General features: G+C 47.6%; 1 protein-coding gene across 1 annotated transcript; it reads left to right on the plus strand.

Moving 5' to 3' along the window:
* The first annotated feature begins 5 nt into the window (after window positions 1-5).
* Window positions 6-10,695, plus strand: RBM18 (RNA binding motif protein 18). The gene is made up of 5 exons (XM_082295472.1): window positions 6-231; window positions 5,842-5,968; window positions 6,783-6,869; window positions 8,633-8,718; window positions 10,082-10,695. The coding sequence occupies exons 1-5, from the start codon at window positions 119-121 to the stop codon at window positions 10,239-10,241; spliced, it is 573 nt and encodes a 190-aa protein (XP_082151598.1). The 5' UTR covers window positions 6-118; the 3' UTR covers window positions 10,242-10,695.

Genomic DNA, 10,695 nt, shown 5'->3' on the forward strand with positions numbered 1-10,695 from the left:
CGTGACGTCACAGAGCGGCGCCAAGGGCGGGGCGAGGCCTGCGCGGGCACGGAGCGGCCGCGGCCCCGCGGGGGTGGTGAGAGCGGCCCGGGCCGCCCCCCGCACCCTCCGCACAGCCATGGAGCCGGGCCGCCAGGCGCTGCCGCTGGAGAACGCCTCCATCCTCTCCGAGGGCGCGCTGCAGGACGGGCACCGCCTCTGGATCGGCAACCTCGACCCCAAGATCACCGAGTGAGTGACCGCGCGGCACCGCCGCGATCCGCGCCCTGCGGAACCCCCCGGGCGCCGCCCCCGCAGCGGCACCGCCCCGCACGGGGCCGTGTTCCCGCATCAGCACCGAGCCCTCCCGGGCGGTGCCGCATCGCCCCTCCTCGGGCCCTGCCCTGCCCCCAGGGCCCAGCCTGAGCCCGAGCACTGCTCCATCTCTGGTGCCAGCACCTCTCCGGGGTGTTGGGGGTGTTCCCGTGCCCGGCAGGCAGCACAGGCTGCTGTAGCACTCCCAGCTCCTGCCTCTACCCCGCAGCGAGAGGTGACAGTCGCCCACTCGAGCAGATTTGCACTCTGAGGAGCAGCCCGTGCCTGCTGGGCGCTGTTGCAGGCAGGGAGTCGCCTAAAATGTGGGTGTGTCTGTACGTGGGGTGTCCCCCACAGACCGAGGGGCTCAGAGGCAGGTCCTTGGCTCCTGCAAACAGCACCCACCCCCTGAGACGCTGCTCGGGCTGGGAGCCCAGGGACTGAAAACATCCCTGTTCTCTAAAGTGGGGAAGTGTAGAATATCAGGTTGAAGACTTCCAGGGTGACAGCAGTACAAACAACGGTAAAGCAAGGCACAGCCCTGGAAATTGTAACCCCGAGTGGTTGGGGTTTGCAGAAAAATGAGAGTGGGCAGGGAAGACCTGACAGCCAGGGATCTGTGTCAAACAAGAGCCTTGTTTTGGTATTTTGCTGGGTGTGAGTTCAGCGGAGGAGAGTGGCTGGAGCAGTGGATGGTGGGGAGTGGTGGGATTGGCTGCTGTGGTGGGTAAGTGCATGAATCAAACACGTGTGTGAGCATTTTGTGTCTTCTCCAGGCTACAGATAATTATCTCCTGAGCAAGCATAACATTTGAACAGCTAAATTGTCAAGGGGACATGATGTGCTGTCCAATATTTGGATAGTGTGCTGTGAAATCACTAGGTTGTATAAAAAGGAAAGCAAACCAAAACAATTTGGGCTTTACACACTCATAACAAACAAGCATTTTTGATTAACTATTGTGTGTGTCTGCCGTGGAATACTTTTTCTTCCTGGTTCTTTTTGTGTGTGTGCAGGTGCTGGGGTTTTATTCTGAGTGTGGTTCATCTGAACAGAGCAGCTCCCTAATAGCCTCTAAATGGAATCATTAATGCATTGTGATTTCAGCCATTCAGCTTGGGGAGGTTTCTGCATTAATTACCACGTCTATCCCACAGCTCTGTTACTGTGGTCTGTCCACATTCACTGACCACATAAAATTAGATATAGGAATTCTTGAGTGTTGTTTGCTGGGTCCTTAGGGATTCAGGAACTGGGTTAGTGTGAGGAGAGGAATGGAGGACATTGGATCCTCCACTCCCCGGGGTGATCCTCAGTGCTGTCAGACCCGTTCAGTAGAGGTTGCTCCTTTTAATCTTGGCCAGATAAGTAATAGCTTTATATGGCAAAATTTACTGCTTTCATCACTTGGATGGAAGTGAGTTTGGTGTTTCCTCCAGGGTTCTCAAACCTAAAGGGCTTCCATGCTCCTGAATGTTTAAAGTTTGCCCTGTGATGAGTGACAGTGCTTTCTGCTTATTTCAGGCTTTATAATTCTGTGTCTTCTATTTTGTTTTGCTTTAAAATGGCTCTTCTCTCCTGCAAATGATATTGTATGTCCATTTCCTTGTGAATAAAGGAAGAGGAAGCTCCTTTTAACACATTGTCAATGTAGAGAAAGTGTGTGGTCAGTAAGTTTCTATAAATCATCTTGACCCTTTTTCTCTCATGCTAAGGGCTTACATCTCTTGTTCTAGTTGTTCCTCTGAATTATTCCTGTTGAGGTTACTATTCACATGACTAAATCAAACCCCTGAAAATGAAATGTTTCTGCATTTGCTGCTTTTATCTGTTTTTAAAGAGTTGCCTTTGTTATTTCTATGTTGGATTTGTTTAAGACAGAGTAAGGTTGATTGAGTTGTTGGCAGAGTTAATAAGTGGTTGTGACACTCTCAAGTAGAAATGAGATCAAAAAGTCTTGAATCAATCCAAGACTTCCATTTAAAGAGCAAACCGTAGCTGCAGTCGTGCTGGGGCGTTACACATTGGAGCACAAGCTGCAGGAACAGGCATTTATAAATGTAGGGCTGCCCACAAATTACAGCCTGGGAGCTGATGCTTTTGGGAGGTTATTGCACACCCTGAGTGACTGTGACTCAGCTGGGGGTGCTGGCATACCCTGGGTTACAGTGGCTCTTCAGCTGGGCATTCCTCCTTGCTGGTAGTGTTTGTGGGTGACTTCTTTTATCCAGCATCCTTGAAGGGATTCTCTACCTGTGGAAGCAGGTGGTGTTGGGAGTCTCCTGAGTGTGTGCTTAGCAGCTGGAAGGAGGAGGGCTGGCACCAAGGGACCTCACAGCTGCTGATGACAAAGGACGGTGTCTCCAGGCGATCCAGAAGCTGTGAGGTCCCTGCCATGGGGTCTGCATGAGGAGAGCAGCAGGTGGTTCCTTGTGGTTTGGTGTCACCACTGTCACCATGGGCATCTGGTGCAGCATTTGTGCCCCAGCTGCACAGCAGGGCAGGGGCTGTGCTGTGGCTCAGCTGTGTGATCTCATCACCCCTCAGTGCTCCCATCCCGTGGGGCAAATCCACGTGGTTTCGTTACCTCTGCGTGTAGCAGGTGGGGTAGAATTGCCTCCTGTGCCCATTCCTGTTTGTAGAGCCTTCTGAGACCTCTCAGGGTTTTGGACAGGCAAAGATTTCATTTTCAGCTCTCTGGTTCGCATTATCTGATTTCCCGTAGCCTTTCAATGCCCATTCATTTTCCACGGGTATGAAGTAGCGGGTGTTCAACTTCCTCAGCTGTTGTGCTGCTTGTCGAGGATCCCATCTCGATGAGTCTCACCTAGAAAACAATGTGTGCACAAGCTGTTGTTACAGACCCCCGCTGGCTCCCAGTGGGGCAGAATTCCTCACAATAATAGTTTTCGCATGTGGCCCGGTCCCCGCGCGGGATCCTTGGGACAGCATTGTTCAGAGGAAGCCTTGCCTGCGTCTGAATAGCGCTCGGGGTGCCAGGAGGAAGAGAGGAGGAAAAGGAAATGGGGGAGCTGCAGGTTTGTCTCGCATTCACATCAGATGACAGGAAGTGGAGATGGAGGTTGGCCGCGGGATCTGTGCAGCGTGGTGGGGCCGCAGCGGTGCCAACAACTTCCAAGCTCTGGATGACCCACGTTGTTGCCATAGTAAAGCTTTTTACATCTTCTCACCTTTTTTTTTTCATAAGGCTTCGGGTTTTCCATGACAGTTTTCTTCTTCGGTACCTCTTGGCCTGAAGAACTACTTGTCGAGTTACTGTTAATGCCCTCATTATTTTAACAATAACAAACCATAATCACAGCCTGAAGCGTTAATTACACGAGATTTGTGAGCTGTTCCACCTTGAGGAGGTGACCTGCAGTTGTAAAATTGCAGGCATGGTTGGAAAAAGGATTCTAAATAAAATAGATGACATAAGTTGCTTCTAGACTGTTGATGAAATTTGTTTTAAAGGAGCAACTATCACCTCACTGCTAAGAAAGTACTATTTGAACACAGATGCTCTCAGAAAAAAAACACCCCCAAAGAGTTCCTTTTGGCAAGGCAGCTGCAAGGTTTTTAGTGCAGAACTCAGGGAGAATCTTCCCTGCCCTTCCCCTGCCTCTGTAATGGCCAAAAGGGCAACAGCATCCTGGTGGTAAGGACTTTATTTCCATACTGCTGAAATTCCGAGGGCTTTTTTGTAGCAGTATGTTTACAGAAACAAACCTGAGGTGCGTTTACATATTTTGGAGGCTCTGGAAGTCCAACATGTGGAGTTTTTTATACATCATGTCTCCAAAGTCAGTTTTTCACTTGCACATCTGTGTCTGCTTGTTGGAAGTGTGAGGTGGTGAAATTTGGCTACTGTGTAATCAGCTCCTTTTCTTCGCCCTGCTCTTTTGTGTTTCCCTTGCTTTCTGAGCAGAGTTTGAGAGCTCATGGGCTTCTTGGAAGACCATGCACTTCATCTGTATTCCAAAGGATGTAGGAAGCCTTCCATAATCAATGACAATGTGTGTGTTCCCCCGGGGGATAACTTGGCCCTTCTGCACCGCTCATCTGTACACATGCTGCACCTTCACCTCTTTAAAAGTGCACATCCTGAATGTCCACCGTGACCATCCTGTGGGATGACTCACATTCCTGGAACTTTCTTGCCTGGCTTCTGAGGCTTAACAAAGGGCTAAGGCCCTTTTCACACATCCTATCAGGCTTTATTAGGAAAAATGTTGTCTGCCCTTCCCATTTGGACAGTCCCTGTAGTCGCCTGGTGCACTTGGCTGTCTTGGACCACTACTGACCATTCATGTCTGGACATGGGAGGTTTCATCCGGTGCCTGCTGTTATCCTGGTAAGCTCTGTGAGCTCTGAGTGTTACCTTAAACACTAAAGATTGGGGTTAGACTGTGTGGTTTGCTAGCAAACACTGTACAGCTGCTTGGGAGATGAGTCCTGTGTAAGACACCCTTATTAAACACTTAAATAATCCTTAGAGGCCAGGGATGGGGTCAGGTGGTGAAGGAACAATGAGTGTCACTTTTCTCCTAGGCCAGCCAGTGTTGTTAAACACTTCAATCCCAGGGAACCAAAAAAAGCTGCAAAGAACTTTCAGGATTAGATGTGGCCTGTACAGCAAATGTGCTCCTTGTTTTAAGTTGCTCAATGCAGTAGATACTAAGCAGACAGATTTACTCTGGCTTTCCCCAGTTTTATTGGAAACAGTACACTCCCCACTGGATGGCAGGAAGATAATTGGCTAAAGAAGTGTCTGACTTCCATGAACATGTCACTGAAAAGCTGTCTGAGCCAGAAGCACTGGCAGATTTGGGCTGGATGATACTGAGGGCTGGCCGGTGCCTTTGCCTTTTTTGTTGAGGTCTACTGGCAATTCCTGGCTGCAGGTTGTTCTGTTTATTCTTCTGTTTTCCTACATCCCCATCTTTTCCAGGCAAGTGTCTGTGTGCCCTGGGGTGTCCTTGCCAGTGCACTGACACTGGTTGGCACAGGGAAGGGATGGGTTTGTGCAGGGAGAGGGAGGGCAGCAGGAGGAGCAGGATCCTGAGGGATGCAGGGTGCTGTGGATTGTGGGCTCAGACTTCTTGTGCTGGGAGAAGAATACAGGGGGAGCTTCAGGTGGTAACATCAGGGCTAGAGAGGGGGAGACAGGAGGGGTTATGTTTAAAAGCAGGAGTGATTTAGTGAGGCAGGAGGCAAAGCCCTCCCAAACCCCTTGGGAGTCATTGCATAATAGTCCAAAAGGCAGCTATTAATAGATCTTCTGTGTGCCCTTCAGCTGGCACTGCTGGGAGGGAGCTTTGTGCCTTGGGGTTTTGGAAAGTCACTGGTAACACTGCTCAGAGCTGTGGATGCTGAAGGGGTGCTGCACAGGGCACCCACTTCTGCAGGGATTGGGGAATGTGTGTGACTCAGCTGAATGTATTGCTACCGAGTGTGAGCTGCATGTGTGTGTGTCGGGGGTTCCTCTCTGTCTCCTCACTGTCAGTGGGATGAACCATGTCACAAATGTTTTCTTTTCTCTTCAGATACCACCTCCTCAAACTCCTTCAGAAGTTTGGCAAAGTAAAGCAATTTGACTTTCTCTTCCACAAGTCTGGTGCTCTGGAAGGGCAGCCGAGGGGTTACTGTTTTGTCAACTTTGAAACCAAACAGGTAAGTTGCTCTTTATCTAAAGTTCTGATACAAATGACTGACTTCTTTCCCCTTATTTAAAACTACAACAGGAAGGGATAAATTCAGTACTTTGTCTACACAAACCCACAGATTCTAACAGCTCTGCTCTGTCACAGCCACTTTGTGCCTGCTCCTGGAAGTAGCAGTAGTGATTCTCCTCTGCTGTCTTTTCCTGAATCCTGCTTTTTAATGCTAACCAGAAAGGGCCAGTTCTTTGGTCCATTTTGCAGCTGGTGATAAGGATGTCAGAAGAGCCCTGACACTGTGCATTAGCTCTAGAAAATTATTCACAGCAAGGTGGAGCAGCATTGCCATAAATCTTCGGCTGCTGTGAGTCAGGTTTTATGGGAGTGTCCCAAAACTGCTGAGCCCAGAACAGGACGGAGTGGATCATGGTCCCAGTGCACAGGAGCGGGGTCTGGACTGAGCAGGGGTAGGTGTTAATGACACACAGGTAACCTCTGGAATGAGTCACAGTGTTTTCTCCTGCACCAGAAACCTTCCTCCAAATGCTGTTCCCAGGGCCTCCACGTTTGGTATTTTCAAAATTGAGTATTTTCCCCATTTCGTCCCCCAAAACAAATGAAAGAATTAAACAGCAAGGCTGATAAAGTCTGGTTACGGGGAGTCTTTTGAAGATATCCCTAGATTGGGATACAGTGGGATAAACCTTCTGTGCTGTCAATGAGCTGTACTTACAGTAGGCTGAATAACAAAGAAAAAAAGGCTCTTTCCATGTAAGTCAGTTTTGAGTAAAGGCTTGGTTTGTTTATGGAGCTGTCTTCCTGTGCAGGAAGCAGAGAAGGCAATCCAGTGTCTCAATGGGAAGCTGGCCCTTTCCAAGAAATTGGTGGTGCGATGGGCACACGCACAAGTCAAGGTAAGCTGGTTGCTGGAAAGAAGAGTTGCTTTTAGTTTGCAAAATTGAAAAACTTTAATACTAAAGCCTTCTTATCAAGTCTGTCTTGGACTGGCAAAAAATAGTTTCAGTCTGTTCTAGGAAATAACTTGGAGAGTTGATGTTTACAATCTACAGCTTCTCCTGTCTAGCCAAACTGTGCTGGATTAGCTGTGAGTGAGGACAGGCCCTTTAACCTGGGGTTCTTTGGGAGGGGGTTTCTGGTCAGAGCAGTGTGAACAGATTACTTCTATAAATGTCCATGTTTTAACTTTTCCCAAACTTAGTGAGTAATTGGCTGGAAGTTTGAATCCTTCCCTTTGTGGTTTTCTGGATAGGAGAGGTATGGAAATTCCCAATTACCGGTTACTGTGTTACTTTGTTCCACTTCTGAAAGCACTTATGTGGCAGCAGCTCTAATTAGTTTTGACTTTAAAGTAACATACTCTGCATCTAAGCTAAATATCCTTTTATTCCTTGTTCTGTCACATAAACAATCAAGTTTTTAAGATTGACTTAGGCAGTACCTTCTGGAACATCCTTATTTTAATTTTTTAAAATTCTTGTCTTGTTTCTCCTACAGTTATTTACTATCTTGTCTTTGATAAAGCAATTTATTTTGAATAACTTTCTTTGCAGATAAACAGATTTTGGGGGAGGCAGAGAGGAGATGCTTGTTGCTATTTTCTTTTGGGTAGTTCTCTTTTAGCGTGTGTTGATTATCCTCCAAGCAGCTTTCTGCTCTGTCTTATCAAGTATATTAGTGCAGCTGTTTCGGATGCTTAAAAAACCAGACCAGGTATCTTCATTAAAGGAGACCACATTGTTTTAGTTACTGACTTCAAGGGCTCTTGTCTGCACATCCAAGCTTGTGCAAATCCAGTCTCCATTTTCTGTAGCCGTGGAGCTACTGGAGTGCCACATGCTTCCAGATGCCTGAGGAATGATCAGGCCACGAAAGGAGTCTGAGCTGGAGGAGTGAGTATCTGCCCAGCTGCTCCGGGGTCTGGGGAGCAATGTGCATAAATAATCACCTCGGTTCACATGGCATTTTCTAATCCCTGAATGGAAAGACTTAACAGCACAAAACTTTGGCTTATTGTAACAAGAGTTTGTTTTAGACAAGACCAGCACGGTGCTGAGCAGCTCTGAGATGAGTGGCCAAGGCTCACCAGACGCTGTCGGTTTGAGCAGCTCTGCTGAAAAACAAACCTGACTCTGTGCCAAGCGAAATAAGGAAGCAGAACACTGCAAATAGTTCAGGAGGCCCGTTGCCCACAGAGATGACAGACTCACAAGCTGCCTTCTACAGAAAGGAGGTGGTTCCTAACTGGTCTTTTTTCTTTTCTTTCCCACCTTTTCTCCCAGCACTGCCCGGTTCCGTGCAGTCATGTGCTCGGGTTACCTTCTGGCTCTGCACATAAAGAGCTTAGCAAACAGTACAGTAGTTACCTTCAAATTTACCATCTTTGCTTCCTGCCTTACATAGAGGGGAACAAGAAGTGACAGGTTTAAGGATCCACAGTACAGTGCACATAACTGTGCAGTATCCAGTCTGCATTCCATGTTGGTACTAACCAAATACTGTGGTTGGGATTTCTTTCAGCGTTTGGCCACCAAAATCTTTCCTAGCAAAAGCTCCACAAAACCTGAGGCTATGTTAATCCAGCTTTAAAGTCCATCTGTGGGAAGTGTTTCTTTGTTCCTAATTGCAGCTGACTCAGTCCTTGGTCTCTTGCTTGCAGAGATATGATCACAATAAAAATGAGAAGATCCTTCCAATCAGTCTGGAGCCATCTTCCAGCACAGAGCCGCCCCAATCCAACCTAAGGTAGGAGATGGGTTGGGTGAGAGGTGACCCAGCTGTGGGGCTGGCAGGGAACCAGCTTCTTCCCTTTCAGTAAGATTTAGAGTTGTTGGCATTGTTTGTGTTAAAAATCTAGCATGGCAAAAAAGCTGTTTTTGAAAGGGCAGTGCCTGTGAAGTCCCTCACTTGATGAGGGATACTTCAGACTGGAAGTTTATTTTCTAATGTGCAAAGCCAGTGGCTGGTAGGAAGGGAATGAGGTGAGGAGGGGAATTGGGAATGTGTAGCACTCCAGCTCCTGTGGCCAGAATCACTGCACTTCATGTGGATTTCAGTGAGAGGGTTTTTACTGTACTAATTTGTTTCAGCAAAATGCTTATGAGCAAGAAGTTCTACTATAGTGGCTGAAGATTAAAACAAAATCACGGGTAGTACTTTACATAAAACTATTTTTTTTGGTTTTTGTCAGTGGTTTTTTGCCTGTGTAGGTCTTGTCTGTGGGATGTAGTTAAATTCTCCAACCTCTGCATTTACCTAAAGCACATGGTGCTGCTTTGCTAATTCAGTTTGTTTGAAAGGGTGTGTGGTTTTCCTCTGTGTTCTGTCACTGGAATCCTGTGAGGAACCAGGACCAGATTAATGCATTTTCCCAGAGATAAAATGAGCTTGGAATTCAGAAGTAACAGGCTAGAAGGTAAAGAGCAGAGGGGTTTGAGTCATGCAGATTGTTAACTGCATCAGTGGCACAAAGGGGTTGCTCTAGTGAGGATGGATGGTGCAAGAAGCCACCGCAGGGAAGGGAACATTCCTCCCCGTCCATACCCAGTGGAGGATAGTGAATAACAAAAGTCCTAGGAATTTGGGGTGTAACCTAGGATAGCTTCTCCCTTTGGGATAAACCCTGCTAATGCTGAAATAATGTTTCTTCCTGACCTAATTGGAGTCTGGGGTTTTCCCATCCCGAGCGGGCTGTAGCTGGGAGGAAGTCTGGCTTTCATTTCTCTGCTGTTCCCAGCAGCCTGCTCCGAGCTGTGCTCTGCTGCACATGCTCAGACCTCCTGAAATGACATCATTTCACATGAAGTAGGAAGGCTTGTCATGTTCTTGTCTCACTCAGTGTCCTCAAGAAAGCTCTGAATAGGTGCAGGGGCCGTTATTTTGGGGTGCTGAGGTGTCCCTTGGAGGAGCAAACCCGTGCAGAGGTTGAAATGCAGCAGTGTGGGCTCTGGGCAGTGCATTCCTGCTTCACTGTGGATGCAGCAGTGGGGGCTGTCTGGCCCCTCCTTGTGCAGTGAGGATTCTCATGTCAGCAGAATCTCTGGATTTCTGTAGTTGGGTTTCATGCTAAGATCAAGCTCAATTTCCCTTCTGCTTTTTCTCTTTCCAGTGTCAGTGCAAAAATAAAGGCCATTGAAGCCAAGCTGAAAATGATGGCAGAAAATCCAGACGCAGAATATCCTGCAGCACCTGTTTATTCTTACTTCAAACCACCGGATAAGAAAAGGACTACTCCTTACTCTAGAGCTGCCTGGAAATCCAGAAGATGATGCTTATGAGTGGATGATGGTAGCAAGAAACACTGCTTTGTATACCTGGAGTCCTCCAATGCTTTTGTACTTTTGTAGAGTGGGAAGGACGATGCCACCTGAGCAGGGCACGGCCAGCACAGCCCTCTGTCACACCTGAGGGTCTGCGCCTCCTGCCAGTGCAGCTCACAGCTGAAGGCTGTTCAGAGAAATAGGTTCCCTTCAAAGCCTCTGATGAACACACAGGCAACCTCTCGTTAAGTGTGCATTCATTAGCCAGATTAGAAACAGTAACCAGCATTCGGAGTAAAGCACATCCAAAAATACTCCATTTAACTGATTACTTTTTAAAGTATTTTTGAACAAAATGTATTCCAATTCGTGTTTTAATGGAAGGAGAAGCGCTTGGTTTTGATTAACATGTGCTGTAGTTATCATGGAAAAACTTTTTCATCTCAATAAAACTCATTTTAAA

The sequence above is a fragment of the Coloeus monedula genome, assembly GCF_965178545.1.
Source record: "Coloeus monedula genome assembly, chromosome: 21".
In the NCBI taxonomy this organism is placed as follows: Eukaryota; Metazoa; Chordata; class Aves; order Passeriformes; family Corvidae; genus Coloeus; species Coloeus monedula.

Bases quoted from the DNA above. Each gene is read 5' to 3' on its own strand.
- RBM18 (XM_082295472.1), top strand. From the start codon at position 119: ATGGAGCCGGGCCGCCAGGCGCTGCCGCTGGAGAACGCCTCCATCCTC. The intron at 5,969-6,782 runs GTAAGTTGCTCT...CTTCCTGTGCAG, and splicing joins TCAACTTTGAAACCAAACAG to GAAGCAGAGAAGGCAATCCA. The intron at 8,719-10,081 runs GTAGGAGATGGG...TTCTCTTTCCAG, and splicing joins CCGCCCCAATCCAACCTAAG to TGTCAGTGCAAAAATAAAGG.